Below are 25,337 nucleotides of genomic sequence, written 5' to 3'. Positions count from 1 at the left end.
CTGTTCTAGGATTTCTTACAAATGGAATCGGACAGTATATATGCTTTTTTAGCTCAGCTTAATGTTTTTGAAATTCATCCATGTTGTTGTAGGTCTATCAATTATTTCTTTCTTTCATAGCTGAGTTGTATTTCACTGAATGCTGGACCATGAGTTGTTTACCCATTCATCTGTGTTGATGGACATTTGGGTCATTCCCAGTTCCTGGACATTATGAGTAAAACTGCTATGAACATTTATATATAATCCTTGTGTGGCTGTGTGTCCCAGTTCCACTGGGATAAGTCCTTAAATTGGATCATATGGCACGCATATGTTTAAGGAAATATCATGGGCAAGTTCTTAATTTCTCTCTACCTCAGCAAACGGAGATTTTACTGTCTAATGTCTCTGTGATCAGTCTAATCCATACAGATGTTTAGCACCATGTCTGGTACACAGTAAGCATTTAGTACATGAAATGATGAAAGTTATTATTAGTTAAGGATGTTCTCTAGGACAGATTCAAGTTGAGGCTCCAGTCATTTGTGTTGTAAGGCTGCTCGCCAGATGGAAAGGAAAATCAAGTTGTCTAGAGCCCACTGTTGGGGTTCTAATCCCTGCACCATCACTTGGTTGCTTGGTATCCCTAGGAGAGCTCTTAATCTCTCTGTGCACAGTTCCCTCATTTGTAAAATTAGACAAAACTATGTATTAGTAGTAGCATTATAATACTATTATTTTTTCCATATTATATTCAGATTTTAAAGGAAATTCCTTATATTGGGAAGGCATGTTGTTCAAACAGATTGTGTGTAGCTTGATATTTAAGCAAAAGAGGGTAAACTGCATTTGGTAATTGACTTGCATGGGAAAGGTTTTTTTAACTGCAAGTGTCTGTCTCTCTTTGCTTTTCCCTGTAGATGCCCTGATACCAGAGAATACGTTCGCCTATAACCTACAGCTTTCACGGTATCACTCAATCAAAGCACTCCCTCAAGGAGATTTTTCTATTTTTACAACCTGGTTGGTGTTTATGGGAATAAGTTGATAGAGATCTTTTTTTCCCCTTAGCTGCTCTGTGAGATTTATGTAATTTAGGATTTTGTTGTGAGGTTCCTGACAGATGGGGGAAGACATGAAATTATAATGGCACTCTCAGATATGAAACAGTCTGGAGCTGTGATGCATCTAGAGTTTTTATAGTAGAATTTCTGTAGCACATAAAATACCAAAAGCTTGAATTCTGCCTTAGCTGGTAATGGCACTGCCTGAATATAGGTTGCTATGGTACTGAAGGGGCTGGATTGACAGAGAAACTAAGGAGCTACTGTGATGTGGAAAAGGGGGACTTGCTTAGATAAACTTAAATGGAAAATTATTTTTGTCAGTAAGAAGAGAGACATTATGTAAACTGATCCCAGGACGCTGTTGGGGATCATAAGGTCAGTAAAATATCCTTCACTTTTCCAAGTCATGTGTCTCTATCTTCATTATGTGCCTGGATGTTACAAATTTCACTTTTCTATTCTGTAAATGAGATAAAATTAAAATATTTCCAACTGATTTTAGTGAAAAATAATGCTTAGTAATAACTTTATAATTTCTTAACTATGAACATGCAATAATAAAACTAGTGTCTTCATTTTACCTGTCAAATTATAAAAAAAAATCTCATTTTGATTGGTGCCTAGGTTTTAAAGATTTAAGAGAAAACTGTCTTCAGTGAATGTTTTTGAGAAATTTATTCTCTGGCTTAGGGATTCTTAGAGATTGGAGAATAAAGGTCATTGATTCATTCATTGAGTCATTCATTCAGAATACTTACTGAAGGTCTACCAATTGGTAGGCACTATTTTGGGCACTGTGACAACAAAGCTGAAAAAATAAACTCACTTCTTGTTGGTGAAAATAGGCACTAACCTGATAAGAAAACAAACATATGCAAACTGCAAGTAGAAATAGAAGATATAAAGAAAATACCATGTATGTTGTTTGTCTGGGGCAATGGATTTCCAGGAGGAGGGCACAGCAGCACAGACTTTAAGCCGGAATGAAATGGCTTTGTCCACGGGACAGGGAGGTCACTATGGCTGGGTCAAGTGAATGATGGGGCGTGTGCACCTTTCCCAACACAACCCCAAACTGCAAAGAAACAACCCTCTCACTTGGAGTGTATGGAGAGAGGTGAGGGGTGAGCTCAAAAGGGTTAGGTTGTGGAAGTGCCAAGAATATAACGAGACTACCTTGTATATTTAATACAGTCACTGTAACTACTTTTTAATTCTTCCTCTCTGCTATGATCTGAACGTGTATGTCCCCCAAAGTTCATATGTTGAAATCCTAACCTCCAGAGATTAGTAGGTGGGACTCTGGGGGAGTGCTTTCATCATGAGGGTGGAATTCTCATGAATTCCCGGGATTAGTGCCCTGTAAGACCAGAGTCCCCGTGCCCCTCCCACCATGTGAGATGCAGGGGGGGCCTGCCCAGGAGCCGGGAGGGCCCTCACCAGAGCACCACCGTGCTGGCTCCTTCATCATGGACTGCCCAGGCTCCAAAACTGCCAGAAGTACACTTCTGTCGTTTATCAACCACCCACTGTGTGTGATTTTGTTGTAGCAGCCCAAATGGACTAAAACACTCTCTATTAATCCAGTATTTCAACAAAATGACTTACTTTTCCTTGACAATATTCCTTTCTTCTCTGTTTTTGCACTTTTGCTTATATGCTTTTCTGCATCAGCAGTGGTTTTTTTCCTTTCCCATGTTTTCCCTAAACTTTATATTTTTTAAGGAAAGTTCAACAGTGGATCCTTCATGAAGCCTGATTGGTTCACCCTCTGAATTCCCCATAACTTTTTCCATGTGCCATTCTTTATGCACCGGTTTCTGCTGTGCATTTTACAGTTGTTGTCCTCCTAATGATTGCTAGAGGGCAGAAGTCATGCCCTACCCTTCATGGATAGTTTGCAGCCTAGCAGAGAGTGTTGGCTTTATTGGGTGTGCTCACATTGTGGCTGAACAAAAGAAATATACCAGTTCACTTTTCCAGTAAAACTCCTATTACATCTAAACTGAATTTTCTGCAACTTTTTATCTCTGATGCTTACCAGGGATACAGGAGGAGCTCAGGGTAATTTTAAATAAATGAGACAGTTACCAGTATTATGTTATTATAGTTTAACAGAAATATAAGTTTTTAAACAAATAATAGTTAATAGGGAGAAGGTGAAAAGTGGTAGTGATGTACCATACTTCCGTGATTTCACATTTAATATAAGTAATTTTTAGAAGTGTATCGTAGGCGATTCAGCTACAGTGTGGGAATATTGATGTTATTGTTTTGTAGGGCTAATGGCTTCTGTTGAACTATTTAGAATTAAAATTTAGCTTCAGAATATTTATTTTCTTAATATGAGATTGTGTCTCAGCAGTATTGCTTGTTCTGTCTATTCTTGTCATGTATTCATTAAGTAGGGTTAATAAACACTGCCATTGTCATGAAAGTCAAAAAAGTACTTTATCATTAGGTCATTAATCATATTTGTAATTTACCTTGGCTACAAGTAGACTGTGGGTACAATAATTTTATACCCTCATCTTTTTTGGGCCAACATTTTGTCTTATGGACAAAGCCACTTCAGAATTTTCTTCTTTAACCATAACAAACTACAACTGTGCATTGGTAGTTTTGACGTGAATTATTAATTACCTTAATGTGAATTTTAAATAATTATTTTGTAGCTTATAAGTCACCATGTACTCATTAGCTTTCTCATAGTTATATCCAAAACATAGTGTATGCTTGGGAGCAAAAGGATATTGCAGATTTAGAAATAACAACTGAGAGCTTGGGAAGAAAGAAGGAAGGACATAACTTGGACAGAAATAGCTCTTTGGGGGCTTCTCGAATAACCGAGGGGCACTGAAGCTGCTTAATCCCATAGACTGTTACATAAACTCTACCATAAGAATTTTTAAAACATGCAACACCTGGCTATTTAGTCAGAGGCGCTGACCTCTTTTCCCTTAGGTGGTCAAATAAAAAAATGACAACAGCCAACACAACAGTAGCTGTCCAGTGTGAATGAATCAAAATTATACTTTCTTTTTGTTAGATTGGCAAAAAACATAGTACATTTTTTGGTGTGCCACAGAATTTTAGTAATTAGTTTATGTGTGCCATGAGATGAAAAAGATTGAAATTCGCTGATCTACATTTTAGGGGGAAAAAACCCAAAGTCTAAAGTGATGCTATATCTAGGCATATTAATAACATGCAAGAGAGAGGAGTTTACTTACAAAGGAGGAAACCACATAATTATTCAAAGCAGCTATATGACTGCAAAGTACAAAATCTAGAGATATCTAAAATGGGTCAAACAGTTTTACATACTTTTGATTTATGGATAGTAGAAGAGCAGATGTTCATAACAATGGTGCTCCATCATCTGGAAGCCAACTTAGAGTTTCAGCAAAGTTATTTAAGGATTCAGAGAAATGTACAATATCTTTTAGAAACATACACATAATAAAATTTTGCTTTTTAACCTTTAAAGAGAAAATGTTATATATGTCTGTAAAATCTGACCATCCAAAATGACAACTAATTCAGAGTTCTACATCGCTGGGTCTTACAATACTTAGCTTTTTGAAATGTTATCTAATGTTGCCACCTCTAAGTCTTACACCAAATTTTATTGATGCAAGATTTAATTTATAATATATATTCCTTTGATATTTTATAAACAATTAATGTTTTCACATTGGCAGGAATTAAACTCTGCCTTTTTCTTTTATTTCCACCACCAGTTTTATTTCTACGCTCTTCCTTTCAAAACTCATTATTTCAAATATAACAGGAGGACCTTACATGTGATTCACTGAGCAAAGGTCACCTCTAAATAGGAAAATGTTACACTTTTGATTTAATCTGCTTTGGCTGTGGAAGTAAATTCAATTGAGAAAGATTTTTTCTTCTAAATCAAAAACGGTCATTTCTTATGAGCAAGATATAGATTGACTACGCTTTGTGCTTCAGTTGTAATGATTTCATAAACCGAGCAGCAAACAGTCTAGTCCCTTTGGAGGGAGGTCACATTAGGAGACAGCTTTCAAGTCAGGTTTTGCCCGCTTTCAACATTTTTATCAGCTTAGCTGCAGTATCTTTAATATGTAAAATAATTAGGGTGTTCGTAAAACTTATCAGGAGCTTTTAAAGAGTGAGCATCCAAATTTTTTACTGCGTAACTTGTCTCCAAGAAGATGGATAGAGAAATGGATGAAAGGGAAGGAAAGATTCGTTCTCTCAAACAGGCGATAGTTGAGATAAATGAGAAAAAAGTTCCATTTTAGGATTTGCAAATGAAAATTTCCTAGCACAGTAACGAGAGCTATGTCTAAAGGACAGAAGAAAAAAAAAAAAGTATTGAAATAGTCCTGACCTAATGCTGATTTATTTTTTTTGACTTATTTCAATTAGCAATGGTTGGGCCATTGATTTGTGTTTTGAGTTCTCCGCAGTTCAGTGTTGCCAGGGTGAGCGATAGCCTCAGGAGCCCCGTTCTGCAGCTCGGCAGGTACACTGCTGTGTGAGAGCAACGCGTGCTGAGTCGGGGCGCAGCCGGCCCCGCAGGGGGCGCTCCGGCGCGCAGGGCGGCGGGCCCCTGCCCTCAGGCTGGTCCACGCTGCGCGCCTACCCAGCCCCGCCCGCGCGCACGGGCATTTCAGTGCCCAACTGACGCCAAGTTGGAGTAATTCTGGGTTTGGAACTTGACGGCCAGAAAGAGAAATGGGTACTTCCTCTGGCCTCAGAAAATCGAGACTATGAGTTGACGAACCGCAACATTGTAATTCACATTTCTAATTTAGTGATGTTTTCATATGTTTTGAGTGTAATGAAAACTTGGCTTATTTGCTATTTCACTGTCAAGTTTACTCAATTTGGCGACGTTTATTTGAGAAGTTGGGGCTCTCGCGCCCCTGGGTGACCCGTTGGAATAGTTCCTCACTGAGGCCTCAGCTCTATCGCGGAGAATCACGTTCTATGTTAAAATTGATATAAACAAAAAGAAATCACTTTAGTGGAATTTACTTTACCAGTGGCTGAAGCCGTACTCTGGAGCTACGGCTCTTACGGCCGGTTCTTGAAGCTCAACACCCGAGGAGCTCGGAGGAGAAATCCCGGGCGGCGCCCGAAGGCCGGCTCCGCGCCAGCCGCCGATGCGCGGCGTCGGACGGTTCGGCCTGACGGCAGGAAACGGGAGACGGGGGACTGGACGCGCCCAGGCTTAGCACGGCAGCTGGGCGGTAACAGAAGGGGAGCGAGCGGCTCGGCCGTTAGCCCAGGACCTGGGGAGCTGAACCAATCGCACTGAAGCCGCAGTGACTTGAAGCTGCCGCGCCCACGCCCCCCAGGGCACCGCTGCGTCCTCTGCGGAAGGGGCCTGACCCCGGAGCGAGTCGGGGCAGGAAGAACCACCCCGGGGCACACCGGCCTCTGGCAACCAGCTGGTAGCAGGCCTGCTCAGGGAGGAGGGGCAAGCTCTAGGGCGCGGCACATGCAGGAGGAACCAATGGAGGCGGGAGAGGCCAGCATATGCGCAGTGGAAACCAAGATGGAGGAGGGAGCAGTAAGCACGTGCGCAGTGGAAACCAAGATGGAGGAGGGAGAGGCGAGCACGTGCGCAGTGGAAACCAAGATGGAGGAGGGAGCAGTAAGCACGTGTGCAGTGGAAACCAAGATGGAGGAGGGAGAGGCGAGCACGTGTGCAGTGGAAACCAAGATGGAGGAGGGAGAGGCGAGCACGTGTGCAGTGGAAACCAAGATGGCGGAGGGAGCAGTAAGCACGTGTGCAGTGGAAACCAAGATGGAGGAGGGAGAGGCGAGCACGTGTGCAGTGGAAACCAAGATGGAGGAGGGAGAGGCGAGCACGTGTGCAGTGGAAACCAAGATGGAGGAGGGAGAGGCGAGCACGTGCGCAGTGGAAACCAAGATGGAGGAGGGAGCAGTAAGCACGTGCGCAGTGGAAACCAAGATGGAGGAGGGAGAGGCGAGCACGTGCGCAGTGGAAACCAAGATGGAGGAGGGAGAGGTGAGCACGTGTGCAGTGGAAACCAAGATGGAGGAGGGAGCAGTAAGCACGTGTGCAGTGGAAACCAAGATGGAGGAGGGAGAGGCGAGCACACGTGCAGTGGAAACCGAGATGGAGGAGGGAGCGGCGAGCACATGCGCAGTGGAAACCAGCCGGTGCAGTAGGAACCGGATGGTGCGCGCAGCGAGCTTTGGGTCATGCGCAGTAGGAGCCAGAATGGCGACATAAAAGGGCGAAGTCTAGCCTGGGAAGAGGCTCAACTTGGGTCAGGATGGACAGCCTTGCGTTGCGGGAAAGGGACTGTTTAGGGGGAGGGCCCAGCACCCCCCCCCAACAGGAAACAGATTGGGCTTTTCAAAAGAAAGCCGCCAGGTTCAGAAAACTAGGAAAATATATGGAGGATTATGTCAGAAACCTCCCGAGCGGTGGCTGCTGGAGCCGGCCGCCCTCCACCCCGAGGCGGGCTCCACTTCCCTTCGCGGCAGTAAATCCGCCGCTGAGCTTAAACTTCTCGGCGCCGGTACCCTTTGAAATGCCTTCCTTGCAACAGCAAGAGAACCAGTTTTCACCAGCGACAATGGAAGTCTGTAGGAAGAAAAGGCAGTATGCAGTAATTACACCGGAGTCAATTCGGATCTTAACGGATTTAATCCTTTATTTGAATGTGCCATGTTTCTTTATTACTTACTTGGTGTTTTATAGTGCAATATACCAAGGGGAAGCAATCAATGCAGATCTATTGATCAGAAATGAGTTAGAACAGGACAGAAACGGAATAGTATTTTACCTGAAAACAGTTACTAGAGGACACTGATTAAATTCAGTAACTATTAAATACGTCAAATGAAATGAAATCGGAGAGAGCACTTCACCAGGCAAAATTAAGGGATTTAAATCAAGGAACTCATCATAACGGGGAGTTGTTACATGTAAAACGTTTTCTCAAGTGCAAGAATCTCATTTCTGTAAAAGGTACATAGTAAACGATTTGTCATACTTTTATATATGTTTGAAATAGTTCATGATATAAAAGCATAAAATGTAATTGAAAGACATAAAATAAAATTTAACAAATGGAAAGGTCTACTGTGCTCTTGGACAGGAACACTTATTAGGACGTCAATTCTTCATATATACATGTATATACATACACACATATACACACACATACATATTTAAGGCAGTGTTCTTTAGAATCCCAATTGTTTCTTTAGGAGAAGGGGACTTGTTTAAAATAATATTAATGTTTATTGCCCAAAATGAGCTAGAAATAAAGGAGGGAAAGTAAAAGGGACCTGATATTCCAGATGTCAGGACACTGAAACGGAAAATCCGCTAAGCACAAATCAGTATGGTATTGGTTTAGAAGCAGACAAACAAGTTACAGGAATTCAGTATTTTGTAAATGTTATTCAAGTGAGAATTTGATATATAAAGTGACATATTTAATGGGAAAGGAGAATTTTTTTAAAGTTCTGTGGTTGGTTATTCATCTGAAAAAAAATTGGAATCTATTTTATCTTCTCTGTAAGAATACACTTCAGATGAATAAAATAGTTAAATAGGAAAAAATAAAATAGAAGAATGCTGAAAGTTTTTAAAATTTAGAAGTGCATTTAAAATATGTACATTTTGGCAAAATATTCTTAATCAACACTGTAAACCCAGAGAACACATAGAAAATGTAGCCATAATTTATGCTAGGAAAATTGAATTTTTAAATTTCAAACTATAGTATAAAAGATGTCAATAATAAGATGATAAATGTAGACAAAGATGCTAAGGCCTAACAGCAGTCACTTACAAACCACCCTCCCAAATTGGCAAAAAATGTAGAAGAGAGGAAAAATATAATAGACATTTTAGAATATGGCAAATCAAAATGGCAACATAAAAAGACACTATAGTTCACTAGTTGTCAGGGAATAAAAATTTAATGTGATATTGAGATGTCATGTTACCCCCAGCAGAGTCCAAAATGAAAGATAAAACTATAAATGTTTACATTGCAAATATTAATGGGAGATTTTCCAGTTTCTTGGGTAATGTAATCTGGCAACAACTATTGAAATTAATAAATATACTGTTTGATCCCGATCTTCTGTCATGCTACAGAATCTATAGACATCAAAGTACCATTAATTATGTTTATATGTACATGGATTTTATTCTAATATTGCTTATGGTAGAAGGGTAAATAAATCGCATTATATATACATTAAAGAATAAAATGCAGACACTAAAAAAGTGAACTTTATTTATATAAATAAGCCAGTCTTTTAAAATATTTCAAATGTTTCTACGTAAAACAAGCTATTTCAAGGCATTGACTGTTTAAAATATATAAATATAAAACATGGCTATGAAAGAGTACCTTTACATAAGTAAACTGTCTAGATGTTGGAGTTATTAAAGAATTTAAAAATAACAGTTTGTGATATATGCAAGAATAATGTTAGGAATATTGGTAAGATGTGTGTTTTCATAGGTCTCTGCTAAAGTGGGGAAAACTGGAGCCTTCATCATTGTCAGCTTAGCTGTGCCATCCTTGTCCCAAGTCCCCTTTCTTCTGTTCTAGTCTTTTATAAGTTTATACTTTATTAGGATGTCCTTAGTTTTTACCTAATGTCCATTTTTTGTTCCAGGACCCCACAGTACATTTTGTCATCATGTCTCCTCAGGGTGTCTCTTGGCTGCAGTGGTTTCTCACACTTGACTTGATTTTGATGATGTTGACCGTTTCTAGGAGTACCAGCAAGTTATGTTGTGGAATGTCTCTCCCTTAAGGTTTTTCTCATGTGTTTCTCATGATTACTCTGGGTTTATGGGTTTTTGACATTAGTGTTCACCAGCTTTCTCCTCTGTAAAGTTATTCTTTTTCTCCCCTTTCCGTATTGTACTCTTTGGAAGGAATTCACCACGTGCAGCGCACACTTAAGGAGTGGGGTATTATGCTCTTTCCTGGAATGTGGTGCATCTGCATGTATTATTTGAATTCTTCTTCACAGAAGGTATGTCAGTTCTCCTCTGTTTATGTGTTTATCTCACCATTTATTTATATCACTATGGACTCATAGATACTTATTTTATGGTTTTATGGTTTTTGGTTACCCTCTAGTGCTACTTTATTAATTTTGCTCGGACATATTTTAGCTTTGTACATTTTGGGGAGCTCTTTCAGTTGGCTCCTGTGTCTGTTTTATATTCCCCCATATTTGTGAGTTTTTTGGGGGGGCTTTTTTTTTTTTTTTTCCTCCACTTTCTGGAACTATAAGATTCTCCATGCTCATCTTGTACATTCTTAGCTCAGCCCTAGATTTGGTACTTTTCTCAATGGCCATACCTTTTATTGGCAAATGGTATTAGAAACCAAGATATGGGTATTAGGTGTGCTCATTGCTATGGGAGTATTGTTGCTTCTAGGCCCTGTCAGATGACAGAGCAAGGAAACACACACACACACACACATACTCACACAGGTATGCACTAGAAGTTCAAGTGATATTATCTGGACTGAGGGTTTTTTTTTTCTTTTACTCAGGTCCTCTGTGTTCATTCAATTCTTGGAAAAACATTTTCTTCATACTTGCAAGGTAGCTATGGCAACTCCAGAAGTTAAGTTCCAAGAAACAGAGTCTAAGAGCCCCTTTTCCAGAGTTCCCAACAAATTCCTCCTGAGAGTCATTGGCTCCTTTTAGGTCACATGCCAATTTAGGAACTGATTACTGTAGCGAAGCAAATATTTATGTTAGGACATGTGATCCTTTTGGTCAGAATAATGACAGTGTTTGAACTATACATGGGTTAAAAGCATCAGAGACATGGATTTTCAAGTAGTTGTTACTTAAAAAAGGAAAATACAGATGTTTGAAAAATGATAATTTCCACCATAGTAAATACCACTATTTACATGAATTCTGAAATTTTAAAACTGGCTTCCACTTACTGTGAGGTTGTAAAAGAAAATAAGGTAGTTAGTTTAAAAAAATGCATCAGGAAATAGCTTGAGCTCTATTGAAAGCAAATGAACATTCATAACTTCTGAAAATTGAATAGTACTTTACTATATTTTTACATATGAGTACTCTCTGCTTTGAAACTACAAATGTAAAGAATAAATCCATTGTCAGATTACTTTCTGGTTTTGCTTTAAAAATAATTTCACTTTTACAAAAATGGAACATTTAGGTTTGGAGGAAATAAAATCTTTGTCCCTTGTGACTGTTGCTTCATTTTGTCTGTCTCCATTGGTTTTCTTTATTTACCTTGTTCAGGAATATATTCAAAGGTAAACTAGATAGATTGCTGTTCATTCATCAAAATGTTAAAGCACTTTCATTTTTTCAACTTTGAGGGAGGAAGTTTGTCAAATATTTTTAAAAAGAAAAAGTTATAGGCTGGCAGGACTAGAGGTTGGCATTAAAACTCAAACCTCTATTATGATTTGGAGTTTCTATTTTTTCTTAGGCTTTCATACCACTTTTAAAATTAAATCAGCAATTAATGAAACAAAAATTCCAATGGAAAAGGATTATTTTTAAATTAATCTCTTGCAAAGATATACTAGTTTAAAGATGCTAGCAATCACTAGAAAAAGTCACATCTTGTTATTTGTGTTTTTTTGGTTTTGTTTTGTTTACCTGAAGACAATTATTGCTTCCAGTTATATTTAAGATTATTGCTTTTATTTTATTGTTTTAATAATATTACTCATTCATTGTAGAGATTTAAAGGCTTAAAAAATAAAATATTAAAGATATTCCTAATTTGAATTTTTAAATGCACTGCTACTTAGGTTCCTGTGACATGTTCAAATTGTAGTTGGGCCACAAATATCTTGGGTGACTTCTAAATTTAAATTCCATGAAATGGACATTAAATTGGGAACTCTGAATTTAAACTTTGGTTATTTGAAACCCTTAGAGAATCGAACTTCCAGAGTTAAAATAATATTTTTTGAGGAGTGCAGTAATGATACATTTTTGAGTTACAAGACTTTTTATTTTATTCTTTAGCTCTTTTGACAACAATCTTTCTCACCTTTTCTCTACCTTAAGCAGTGGATACTTGCCATAATTTGTTTACTTTCTTATGACTTTGTTAAAATATATATATTTTTGAGTACTGGATATTTCTAAAATTGAATTTTGTCTTACAAATGTTCTTATATATGTAAATTCCTTATAAATATAACAGCCAATTTTGAATAAGCATATCACTTAATGGTTTAAGTCAATTTTATTAAGTTATTTATTGAAAATATTTTATGTACTGGACATGATAATAATTAGTACTTTTTACATATTTCATTTACTCTTTATATTTCAGTAAGGTGAGTATTAAAATCTCAGTTTTAGAGAAAAGGACAATAAGGTTCAGAGCTTAAGATAATTAAGGTCACACAGAAGAGCCAGGATTTAAACCTATCAGAAGAACAGGACATACTACATCTAAAAATTAAGAGACACTGTAACAAACAAAAGAAAAAAAATCAAAGTAAACATTATTCAGAGAGACTCTCCTCCATGGTTTCTCATGCTCCTACATGCCTTGCTGGGTGTGCAAGGCTGGGCCACTCCTTACCCTGGCCATTTCTCAGTCTTGTGTTTACAGGAAACAACCTTGAAGGATGGGGTAATGCCTCCCTTTTGAACAAAGAGTAGGCTTTCAGTAAAAGCTGTGGATCCCCCTATTTCAGAGTCCCTTTCTTGTATTTGCAGCCTCTTATAATTGTTCCTTGCATTTAGTGAGCACTCAGGATTTGTTTTATGTGAGGCATAAAGGACAAAGAGTAGGTTTAAAAAAAAAAAAAAATACCAGGAATGAATTCTCCAAATATGTCTGTGAGCCTTATTTACAAAAAGAAAACAATGAACTTCAATAGAACTATGACATTCATTTCTTAGTGTTTACTTTGTGTGTGGTGAGTTCTTAATTCTTTATGTTGTTTTACCACTTGCAACAACGCTTTAAGGTAGGTAATCATTTTTCATCAAGAAATGTAGAATAAAAAAGAATCTTCAAGGAAAAGAGCCCAGCAGATGCTTACTTCTGATATATATGCAATATAAATCTGAGGAAGATTCCCTCATAGCAAAAGGAGTGCCTAAGATTGGGCAAATATCACTTATTATACATTATATTAGGGCCATTTGTGCCTCATAATTCTTATGAAAGTGGCTTTACCTTGGCAAGAAACAGCACTCCAAATACTATTCCAAGACCTAGTGTATGAAATCAAAGTCAAGACAGATGTCCAGATAGATGTTTTAAAGGAACACAAGAATGGATTTGACTAAGCGAAGCACTCTGTTTCTTAATTGCTAAGCGTCTGAGGATGGTATCTACCCCCCCCCCCCCCCAAAGTACTGAGAATCTTCCTCTTTTCCCGGAGTTTTCCCTGGGGATAATTGGGGTTCTCCACATATCTAAAATCCGGGCATTGAGAATGGCATGTAAGAACCAAGAGAAAGGCAATTTAGGGAAGAAAGTAAAGAGAGAACCAAATGCTAGCGTCAAACCTAAAGAAAACCAAGCTGCCTCGATGAGAAAATGTGTGTAATCCAAGCCGGCTGTTTTTGGCATCGTATCTTGCGCACTCCAGGAGCGGCGTCGGAACTCTCAGGGTAACTAGGCAACGACGTTGCCGTGGTAACCCGGGAAGCTCAGCGAGTTCCCGCTGGTATCACAGGGGCAGCCTTCCCGCCCCGGAGCTGGCCTGGTGGGAGGGGTGAGGGAGTGTCGGGCTCTCGCGAGAGCTGCGTGGGGTCGTTGGCGAGCGTCTTCGACGTCGTTCCTACGGACGCGGTGGGCCGGCGGGGCCGCGGCCCGAAGCTCCTCGATGGCCGCTCCGGAAGGGACGCGCATCTCGCCCCTGTGGGTTCTGGAAGAAGCCCTGGGCGGGGGCGTGCCGGCAGCCGGGGACGCCGCGGACGCGGTGGCCGCCGAGGGCACCTACTACCTGGAGCGTATCCTTCCCGTGTAGGCGCGGCCCCGGTGCCGGCCGCTGTAACGGTGTCAGGGGCGAGAGCCCGGCTCCCCACTGGGGGGCGCCCTTGAGGCTCGGGGCCGCCGAGCCGGCCGAGGCGCTTGTTGGACCTCAAGGCGGCGTCTCTGCCCCCAAACCCCGGGCGTAGCTACCACTGAGTCAACTCTGGACGAAGCGGTGTGTGAAGGTGGCCAGCGCGCCGGCCCAGCCGGCCTTCTGGCGCGGTGGTCTTCCTGAAGCAGCCCCGAGCTTTCGGAATACTCGCTTTTATTTCTTGTGAAAAACTTTAGAACTCCCATCCCCGGTGGGGCACGTAGGGGAGGCCGCCGTCCATGTTCCTGTCTTCCATTGATCTCTCTCTCTCTTTCTCTCCCTTCCTCTCTCTAAAACCAGTAAAACACTCTCTGGTGAATAGTAAAAAAACCCAAACCCCAAAACCTTCTCAGCTCCACTCCTCTAGGCATGTAGATGATTTGTCCTGCAGAGAGGGGGAGGGTTCGTGAGAAGAAGATCCCTATTCAGGCAGGTAGGACGGAGATGAGTTATCTGTTTTATTCTCAAAGGCATCAAGGAAACTCCAAAATCTGCCTTGTTAGGTTTGTCCCGCTAGAGTCACTCCAGCTCTGGTTCCCGGCCTCAGGGACCCGGCCGCGGCCCGGCTGTGAGCTCCGGCGGCTGGTCCGCCTGCCTGACCCGGCCGCGCCCCGTCTGTGAGCTCCGGCGGCTGGTCCGCCCGCCTGACCCGGCCGCGGCCCGGCTGTGAGCTCCGGCGGCTGGTCCGCCCGCCTGACCCGGCCGCGCCCCGTCTGTGAGCTCCGCCGGCTGGTCCGCCTGCCTGACCCGGCCGCGGCCCGGCTGTGAGCTCCGGCGGCTGGTCCGCCCGCCTGACCCGGCCGCGGCCCGGCTGTGAGCTCCGGCGGCTGGTCCGCCCGCCTGACCCGGCCGCGGCCCGGCTGTGAGCTCCGGCGGCTGGTCCGCCTGCCTGACCCGGCCGCGGCCCGGCTGTGAGCTCCGGCGGCTGGTCCGCCCGCCTGACCCGGCCGCGGCCCGGCTGTGAGCTCCGGCGGCTGGTCCGCCTGCCTGACCCGGCCGCGGCCCGGCTGTGAGCTCCGGCGGCTGGTCCGCCTGCCTGACCCGGCCGCGGCCCGGCTGTGAGCTCCGGCGGCTGGTCCGCCTGCCTGACCCGGCTCGGTACCCGTCCCAGCTCCAGGGAGCTTTCAGCAACTTCGTTAAAGAGATCAAAGAAAATAAATGGTATTTTACTTGAGGCAAGCATGATTTTTCCAAGTATATAAGTTTGAAGAGTTGGAAACTGATTTGTGGGTGCTTTAGCATCTTAAGTGAAGCTTTATATTTCTGTTTTTATAGCACTGTCAAGCTTTTTTAGTAATAGTTCTTTTTAAATTAAAAAATAAGTCAGCATTTCTTTCAGAGCTGTCTACATCACGTATAAAGTTACCCACTGTCCTTGCTACTGAGTGATAACCAGGCATCAACATTTTTGTCTGCGTTAAAATGATTTCTGTAACACATAGTTTAATTGTTAACATGAGACACACAATGAGGTAACTTCTTGCTAACGTTGGAGTCCCATAAATGGTGGGACTCCAGGATAGCACAACTTTCAGCAATGAAAGTCATGTTTCCTCAATTGGCAGGGGCAATCACCGAGTCACAACTGCCAGTACATAGCACTTGACCCAAAGCCTGTCCTAAAGACTTCTCTTAATAGTCACATTTGCAAATATAAGCAACTCCAACTTTTCAGAATTTTATTATCTAGTTTGTGAATTATTTAGGCCCTTTGCTTTTCTTCTCTCTCTGCTTGACTGACTACTATTTTGGGTTTCAACCAGAGTAGTCAGGGGATAACAAAGCTAAACATTTAACCACTCAGTTTTTCTATATTCAATGCAACATTCAGGTAAGGGTTAGTCATGGGAGAGACTTTAACTCTTAGGTTTGGGGATTACTCCTGAATGCGAATTATCCTTGTATCCCTGGGCTCGTGTAACACGCATAATTAAGAGTTGACTGTATAATGTTATTTGACATTGTTTCTTAAGGCAATTATGATAGTTGTTGGAGTGAGACTTTCTTGGGTTTAAAGTCTTTAGCTCTCAGGTCATTTAATTGAGCTCTTGTAGTGGATAAATAAAAGTTATGATATGCACAAATGAATCAGAAATCTGATGTTCTCTACTTTGCACATACACCGTATCACTTCTAATCTACTGCATTTAGTGTTGGACTTCCTTTATTTATGACTGAACAGATGCTCCTAGAACACTAGACAACAAGATATCAATATTGAGCAAGGCTTTGAAAGATATTTACTCAAATTCTCCAGGAAATCAGCCTTTTCTTTGCTTTTAAACATTTAGACATAAAGAACATGTACACATTAATGTGGCCCAAACCAGAAACATAGCCAGGATCCGTCATGGGGTAGGGAGTGGCTTCATTAATAAAGTCCCTGCATGATTTACAACAGTTTAGAGAATGTGTTCAGGAAAAAGATTTCTAATCCCTGCGATACCCCTCCCTTATAACCTCCTAGCTGTAGTAGTGCCACCTGTTTCTCTTCTGAACCACTTCACAGTATCATTGTTTTTATGTTTTAAACTTCCAAAAGATGAGGTACATACATACATGACGTAGTTCTAAAGCTATTGCCAGAGCTTTAAGAAATCTGGTCATGGAGTGCATCAGTCCTCTGGAGACTTCATGAAAAAGGAATTTGCAGCATTGTAGAATATAAGGCTAGATTTTAAGTGATCTGTAAAGGGTCAAGTAGGTGTCTGTAGAATTTGTAAAGAAGGTTGGTTGTTTTTTGTTAATGAATCCTCTATTAGAAATCAATACAACTTGGGTGAGGTTTTCAGTTGCTGTAGTGATGATGGGCTGCCTATTAATGTGTAGCTGTAGACATTTGGGAATGCCCAATTCCAGTTGGGAGATGCAGGCAGGGATGAGTTGTGCTAAGAAAGCTAATGTTTAACTGATATTTTGCTATCTGTCAAGAGAAATACCTTGTTCAAGGAAGAGTCATGGAATACATGACTAGGAAGGTGAGGCCCACAAAGTGGTGTTATAATCACCTCCCTTTGCACCGATTCTCTGCTCCCCTACCTAGCTTTTGATTATTCTGTCATCTTTCTAGGCATTCTAACACTAAGGTTTTGGCTCCTTAGACAGTGGACATAAATATGCTGGCCACTGAAAGGTGGCCTCTGGCCCAACAGCAGTGTCTGAGCAGCAGGTTCTGAGGATTGAGTGAGTTAAGCCAGTCCTTTGAGGCAGCTGCAAACTGTTTCTGAAAATGCGAAATTAAGGATTCCAGACCCTGAAATATGGTGATCAGGTTAAACTGATATCCATCTGAGATGGATGCTTGTCTTTTTAAGTGACACCCCTAGCCAATCCTTCATTGCAATAGTGTAATATTCATCGATAACTTTGTTTAATAAATATTGACTTCTGTCATTTAAAAAATATTTTCTTCTTTTAACATTTTTAATTTCCCTCCCTCTGTTTTGTTACTTCTCTGGAATGTTTATAGTATTAAGTAAGGCGATATTGCGAAATCCTTAATAATTATTATGTACTCAAGTTGTGTATTTCTTAGTACTCCTGGAAAACCGAATTTGCCCACGGGTACTTAGTTGCACACTACATATAGTCAAAAACGATAGACAATCTGAATGTAGAATCTAGACCAAGAGGCATGTTGCTAAGCCCAGAGTGCTGAATTTTACATGCAGGAAAGTCATAGGCTATTTAGAGAGAGAAATTGTGTTTTTTTCTGTGTCCTGTAGTTCAGGCAGACTTTAATGTATGAATTAAAGCTAAGGGTCTTTAAATGAAGCTTCTAATTCAGTAAGTTCAGGTCAGGGCTGAGATTCTTTAGTGCTAGCAAGCTCACAGGTGCTGCTAGTAAGAGCTGTAATAGGAATAGCAGGGCTGTTTACAAGTATCTTAGCCTTTCACCTTTATATTTTCAGAGGTACAATATGTAGAGTCGATATCTTTGTGTCTACTGGCTTACAAATTGGAAAACTTACACTGCTACCCACTCTGAGAACTATGAGTCTTATATGTCCAAAGAAACGTATTTTCCGTTGTCTGAGGTGGAAGATGTGCAGTAGCTGTCTAGGGCAAGGGTGGCCAGCATGTTTCCATTCTCGGCAATGCAATTGAAATGGTGGTGGCTTCCTGGTAGGTGGTGTTAATAAGAATTCTGAGGCCTAATGAAGACTCAGTGGGAAAGACTGCAGGAAGCAAACAACAATGGGGAAAGTGGCAGCAAACCTGCTACTTATTTCCCGTCTTTGGTTTACATTATTCAGTTAACTTAATTTAAGCTGGAATTCCTAAGAAAGGGAACATGACTTCACATGATGTTTACTATTTACAGTACTTTTATTTCAATTTAGTAAGTAAAATGTTGATTATGGAGGATCCAGCCTAGAATTTAGATTGCCTCTGTGTACATTGGCTCTGTGGTGATGGCAAAGATTACAAAGCAATTTCTGGCTATAGCAGCTTTGGGAAATCATGTAAAATATAATTAGCTGTATGCTTCACTCCAGTTCTTTATAAAGATGCTGCTGCTGGCAGTGATCACTACCTATAAATGTAGTAGTGGAAGAGACTAGCGTGTGAGGAACTTTGTGTGCTGCTGTGTCTGAAAATTGTTTCTTTCTGGCTGTGGTCCAGCTGCAGAACCTTGTTTATGACAGCATCATACCATCTGACACCTCCAGCTCTTCTCCGTTAGACCAGCTGAAATACTTCTCTGAGGCTTCTTGCAGTTGTGTCTTCCGTAGCACTGTGATGGGTTTAGGGCTCCCTGGTAGTACAGTGTGGGTGGATATTGGCCTACTTTCTGATAGGATCTAGACAGTCAGGATCTGGTGAAGATTCTGCTAGTACAAAAAGTACCAATTAGTTCACCCATGGTGATTTAGTACCAGAGAACTGATTCATACTCCGCGAACTCACAAGTACTATTAAATTCCTTCCAGGCCAGCGGAGATGTGGAGGAGTGGGACCCTGGTATGGGTCTAGGCTGTGACTCTAGGACACAGAGCCTGGCTTGGGAGTAGGCGGTATTATGAGCTGTGGTTGCAGAACAGGGAGGAAAGGGGAGCCGCAGACCCCTCTGCAAGAGCAGACTAGGAAACCAGGCACAGTAGTGTCAAGTCAAATTCAAACAGCCAGAAAGATAAGTGCCAGGTCTGAGAGGAACATGGTGGAAAACAATGAATTTCAGAACAGGAGTTCGGTGATGTTCTTTGAAGGAATGCTAGGTAGATAAAGGGAAGGGAGTTTTGTAAGGGCTCGGAGTCAGCTTGGCATTAAGAAACTAATTTTAAGCCAGATGCCAGCTTATTATTCTGCAGTGGAAGGATAACTGCATGATAATTGTGACCAGCTTCATTTTATGGACATTTCCTGGAGAATAGGCTCACCTAAGAGATTAGATTACAGATGCTAAAGTTTCCCAGGAAAAGTAGAACCACAGTAAAGGTTTTATATCCTTTGGGCAATTCTGATGAATTGTCTACTTCCACTCTGGCCATTCTGCTTCTAAAGTAGTGCTTTCCACACATGTTATTCTGTCAGATTCTGCTTCGCACTGTCTTTCTGGCTGTCCTGAGGGCCAAGGGGATTGGTATCTGTTCAACCCACAGTGTCTGCTTCATGAGAAACTGGGAGTGTAATTTATTCATGCTTTGAAACTAGAAATTGCTGTATATCTGCTGAGAAACTCCTGTTTTCACTGGATGGATATTGAATTGGTATCGTTATATTTCCCTTTTTACCCTGATTACTGGGAAGCTTAGAGTCAAACCTGTGGCTTATGTTTAACAAAATTATGACACCTATGGCATGTACTGCATGTTTACCTTGATCTTATTTCTGCTATTTCCCTTTCTCTTCAAATTTCCATATTCATTTATTTTTATATTTTGTAATGTATGCATGCATATTTGTAAACTGTCACAAAATCATTTTGGGATTTGTCCGTGCATCTGTCCATGTGTTGCTAGCCAGCTATCCAGATAGATGCACACCAACATACATGCCAAAGTACATTTATTTCTTCAGCAACACGGCAGCATCACATTTCAACTGAGTTGCTCCTGAGTTGCAGCTGAGGTTTTCTGTTCAAGTCATGCTGTGGATGATGAAAGTCAGTCAAGGAGGGTACCAGCTCCTGTTTCAAGCATTTGCCCTTTTCCTGACCTTTGTCTCAATCTCTTGCCCTTGGTTAATTTAATCTTTGGGTCTGCAGACCTTTCATGCTTCTCCCTCCTCTAAGGTCTTCATCTTGAGCTATTTAAATGATTTGATTTAGCTGTTGGTACTATAATTCTGAAGAGTTTGGAAAACAAATAGGTGAGAGTTTATTACCCGGGATATTGGCAAAAAGTGCATATTCCTATTGCGTCACTGTAGAAATAGTGTGGTGTAGCAAACAATTCTTGACATTTATATTCAAGAAACTTGTCTTTGTCACTCATAGCTATGTGATTTTGGACAAATTTATTAATCTCTTTGATTCAGTTTCTTCTTTTTTCAATTTGGAGATAGCTATATCTGTGCCATTAAATCTCACAAGATTGTTATGAGAATAAATATGGTTATGTTCCATGTGACAATACTTTTTCAAGCTTTACAAAATGGTAGTTATTTTTTCTTAGTCTCCTTTGATTGTGTGGAAACAATACTTGACTAGTGATTAAAATCCATTGTGTAGACTATTTTCTGGGTAGAATGTACAGGTGTTAGTATTTCCAAAGCTATTAGAACAAATAGCTTTTTTCCTCTACTATTGCTGTATTTGACAACCTTTGCTTTCACCTTTCTTCCCGCCAATAATCTTGTCAGCAGTTGGTTTATTTACAGTTATCAAGTCTATCTAGATCATTATAGAATATTTACTTTTTCTGTGAAATTTTTTTATGGTATGAACAGTAATGAAGGACGGCATTGCTTTTCTGGAGACTTAATGACAGGTGATTGCTTACAAAATCGATTTCTAGTAATTGTCTCTTAGAAGGGAGCATACTTTTTCATAAAAAAAGAGGCTGACTCTTAGCTTTTGCGACAGCATGGATGGACCTAGAGATTATTATGCTAAGTGAAATAAGCCAGCCAGAGAAAGACAAGCACCATATGATCTCAGTAATATGTGGAATATAATGAACAAAATAAACTGGTCAACAAAATAGAAACAGAGGCGTGGGTACATGGTACAGACCGACAGTTGTCAGAGGGGAGGAGGGGGGACTGGATGAAAGAAGGTGAAGGGATTAGCCAGAGAGCATGTGTGCATAAGGGTGTGGTGATGGCCAGAGGGAAAGGAGTTTGAGGGCTGGGTGGAGGGGGGCAAAGGCAGAAAATGGAGACATTTGTAATGGTGTAAACAATAAAAGTAGAAAAAGAAGGCTGACTTTCTGTATCTGATACTCAGGGAGTTTTCTCATTAAGTGAAAGTGTGTCGATGACTATAAATGTAGAAGGAGGAGGGTTTACAATGTCTCCATCCATTTACCTTAGCACGAGGGGGAACTGGGCCGTGGAGACTATGAGGATTTCTCCACAGGTACTCGACTCCTCCAGAACTGGGAAGATAACAACACACACTGTGTATGGCCTTTACCGTAAGCCGCGCACTGCTCTAAGTGACTTATATATGTTAACTCCTTTAATACTCTTGAAGCCCGGTACAGCAGTATATTAGCCAGCCTACAAAATGATCCCAGTCGTCCCCACCTCCTGGTGTGAATGCTCTTGTATGGTGCCCTCATACTGAGTAGGGTGACCTGTGTAGCTGATAGGGTGTTGAATAAACGATGATCTGTGACTTCCAAGGCTGTTCATGAAAGATCCTGTGGCTCCCAGTTTCTTAGCTTGCGTTTTCTGGAGGTAGCCAGCTTGAGGAGGCTTAAGAAGCCTGTGGAGAGACCCACATGCAGAGGATGAGTCCTCCAGCCCACAGTGTCAGTGAACCTTCATGAAGCAAACCTGTTGCCTCAGTTAAGCCTTCAGGTGACTACAACCCTGGCTGCCATCTCTGCTGAGACCTCACGTGTGACCCTAAATCAGAATTCTCTAGCTAAGCCACTACTGAATTCTTGATCACAGAAACTGAGATAATGGATGCTTATTGTTTTTTAAACCCAACATTTTTGGGAGTTTGCTATTCAGCAATAAGTAAAAAAAAAAAAAAAAAAAGAATACTGACTCTGGAACCTAGAAATGAGGTTCTATCATAAATACCCTAAAGTATCAGAGTGGCTTTACAAAAGAGCATTCATTGGGCAAATTTGGAAGTATTTTAAGTAGGATGTTAGTAAGGTAGGTACTTCACTGCTGGTACTCAATAAGGTGAGTTGAAGGTTAGGGGATGGACTGCAGATATGCAACTTTTTTTTTGCAGTTGCTTAGTCTACTTTTAATTAGTTATTTTTTAGCCTAAAATACTTTTCATCATATTATTGGGAGAGACACTCACTTTTGACAATAAAATACTGGCCCTTTGACAGGTACCTGGTTCCTGAGGGTTGGTTATAACTGAACTAGGTTTAAGCATCTCCTCAAATAATAAGGCAAACACGAAAGAGTTATTTCTTATGATGGGGCTGAGTAACAAGAATGTATTACCTGACCTTAGAGGTGTAGAACTATGTGGAAAGTAACTGGCAAACACCTCAAGTATTTATATGCACAGAAAACCCATACAGAATAACAGGAGAGGCAGTATAGCATAGTGAAAGCAGACCTTCTGGGGCTTATCCCCAGCTTTGTTAGGTCCTAGCTGTGCAGTCTTATACCTTTGAGTCCTGATCTGTAAAGTGGAGATAATGACGGTCCCAGCCTCCTAGATAGACTGAGGGTGAAATGAGTTAATACATACATGGAAAACCCTTAGGACAGCATCCGACTTCTATTAAATACTCTGTGTTATCAGTTCTTGCTACAAACAACATAAGTTGTTATGTACACCTTCAGCTAACTCTTGGAAGACAGAATAGCAGAGACAATTTCTTATAACCAGCAGCAAAACGAAAACTAGGCTAATCTCATGTTTGATTTTCATAACAATTACTGTTCATTAAAGTGTTTAATTTCATACCTTTTAAACTTGGCATAAGAAAGCCTGTACATTTGAAGAAAAAAGTAAATCTACCAATCAACAAAATAACTGTTGAAGTTTTCATTTATAATTAGAGTAACTTATAATTTTTAAAGTCTCAATGCTGTTAGCATTTTTATTAGAATCATTTCTGAGATTTTAATGCTTATTTCTTGATAATTTATGAACTACTGAATTATGATTACTGTATAGTTTATATTTGCTTGAAAATTGGGCTTCCTTTCCTGAGAAGAGAATTTAATTTTAAAATTGTGAAATACATATAAGAAAAAAGTGGAGATTTAAATAACTTTCATTGATGTAAACTTCAAAATGTGTTATCTCACCATGTTGGTGAGATAATTAGATCTAACACTGTATTTCAAGGTCAAATCAATTTTAAATATCATAATTTTATTCCATATATTTTGAGATTTAAACTTGACAAGATGTTTAGAGGTCACCATAACTGAAGCATCTGAAGATGATTATGAATATGAAGAGGTAATTTGTTTATTTTGGGTACTCTGTAAATTCATTATGGCTGTTCTTGAGAAATATTTATTTATTTATTCCTTAACAGTTACTAGTTTGAGCTGTGAAAATTCTCTTTCTACTACCTAGCTGGAGTGCAGATCCTATACTTCCTTCCAGCTTAACTATACTTCTGTCTAATGTGCTTACTGTCTCAAACCTTTCCTTTCATTCACGGTTCCAGTGGGACCCATCCTTACTGCTGAGACTTGGAGGATAGAGGCTCTCCTAGAAGGCAGAAGCTGTGAATGAAACTGTGTGGATGCAAGCCTGATAATTTTTGGTCTGGGCAAGCAAGAAACAGGACAAACACAGAATATCAGCTTTTTATTGCTGCTGGTATAATGGAGACAATGTTGATACTTACCACATGAAATTACTGAATGAGTTAAATAATTGTAAAGGGCTTAAAACTGTGATAAGCACATAAGAAGCATGTAATAAGTGTTAGCTATCATTAATATCATAATTAGATTTGGTTACATTCTTCCAAGATTTAACATTTAGCCAGTGAGTTTTATTTATTTATTTAATAGAGATTTGCAGTTGCTGGTAGTAGTTAAGAAAAAGTAATGGGGGAGAAAAATCTGGGATGAGGAGACAATAGTGGCATTTAGATGGCCTAACATTTCTTTCAGCACAGTTGTTAGTCTACATTTGTCTTTATAGATAAAAGCAGTTGCCCATAAGCTAATACCGAGTTTAGTAGAAGTGACAGTGAGTGATGTTTAAAAGAAAGTCAGAGCTTCCTGCTTGTTATTTATTCATTTTTCATAGATCTTCAAAATTACATGGTGTCTTACATAAAATATATTTCTTTGATCCTTTGTTTTGTGAGGAAAAATCAGTCCTGAAATGAAATACTGTGTTTTTATTTTCTTGCTAACCCTTCCTATTCTCTTTCTCTGTGATTTAGATACCAGATGACAATTTTAGCATCCCAGAAGGTGAAGAGGACCTGGCAAAAGCAATTCAGATGGTTCAAGAACAGGTTACAGATACTCAAATTTTGGTGAGAATTTTGAGCACAACCATAGCAGTGATAACTTTTTATGTGACGTTTTAAAAGCTGTTTACATTTCAAGTACTTCACTTACTAAATGCAGCCCTGTTACCTGTTATGTACTTTTCACTTCTATTTCTCTATCATCAAACCTTCACTTTAGGTAAATAGTCATATTTACTCTTCTATGGTTTGTCATTTTCCACATCGTGGTCACTCTTGCATGACTTTGCAATAAATGACACTATCCCTCAGAACTCTGCCTATTTAATATCACTGGAGATTAAACCAAGGATTTGTAACACTCATGTACAGAATTTGATATTGTATATAGATTCTACCATCTGCTTTGTAAGCATTCTCTGTTTTTACCCCCATGGAAATACTTAGCTCACAGGGAATGCTTAATATGTTATGATAGTTTTTCCTTGTGAGGCTTATGAACTAATTTCACTAAAGAGTATGGTGGGGGATGCTTTCTGATTATACTTGACCAGTTAAAAGTACATACAATGATGGCAACCAATCGATGTCTCCCTCTCTCTCTGTCTCCCCCGCCCCACCCTCACTCTGAAAAGCAATGGAAAAAA

The 25,337-nt window shown here is 40.3% G+C and overlaps 1 protein-coding gene across 1 annotated transcript in view; it reads left to right on the top strand.

Annotated features, from left to right (window-relative positions):
- The first annotated feature begins 13,915 nt into the window (after positions 1-13,915).
- SPAG16 (sperm associated antigen 16) overlaps positions 13,916-25,337 on the top strand; it is a 403,525-nt gene continuing 392,103 nt past the window's right edge. Inside the window, exons 1-3 of the mRNA XM_016196754.2 lie at positions 13,916-14,042; positions 23,668-23,714; positions 24,661-24,756. Of these exons, the coding sequence (XP_016052240.2) occupies positions 13,916-14,042; positions 23,668-23,714; positions 24,661-24,756 (270 nt within the window). The remainder of the gene's footprint in view (positions 14,043-23,667; positions 23,715-24,660; positions 24,757-25,337) is intronic.

The sequence above is a fragment of the Miniopterus natalensis genome, chromosome 8 (genome assembly GCF_054644295.1).
Source record: "Miniopterus natalensis isolate mMinNat1 chromosome 8, mMinNat1.hap1, whole genome shotgun sequence".
In the NCBI taxonomy this organism is placed as follows: Eukaryota; Metazoa; Chordata; class Mammalia; order Chiroptera; family Miniopteridae; genus Miniopterus; species Miniopterus natalensis.
Note: the sequence above shows the minus strand (reverse complement) of the source record. Positions and strands in the feature narration are given on the sequence as shown.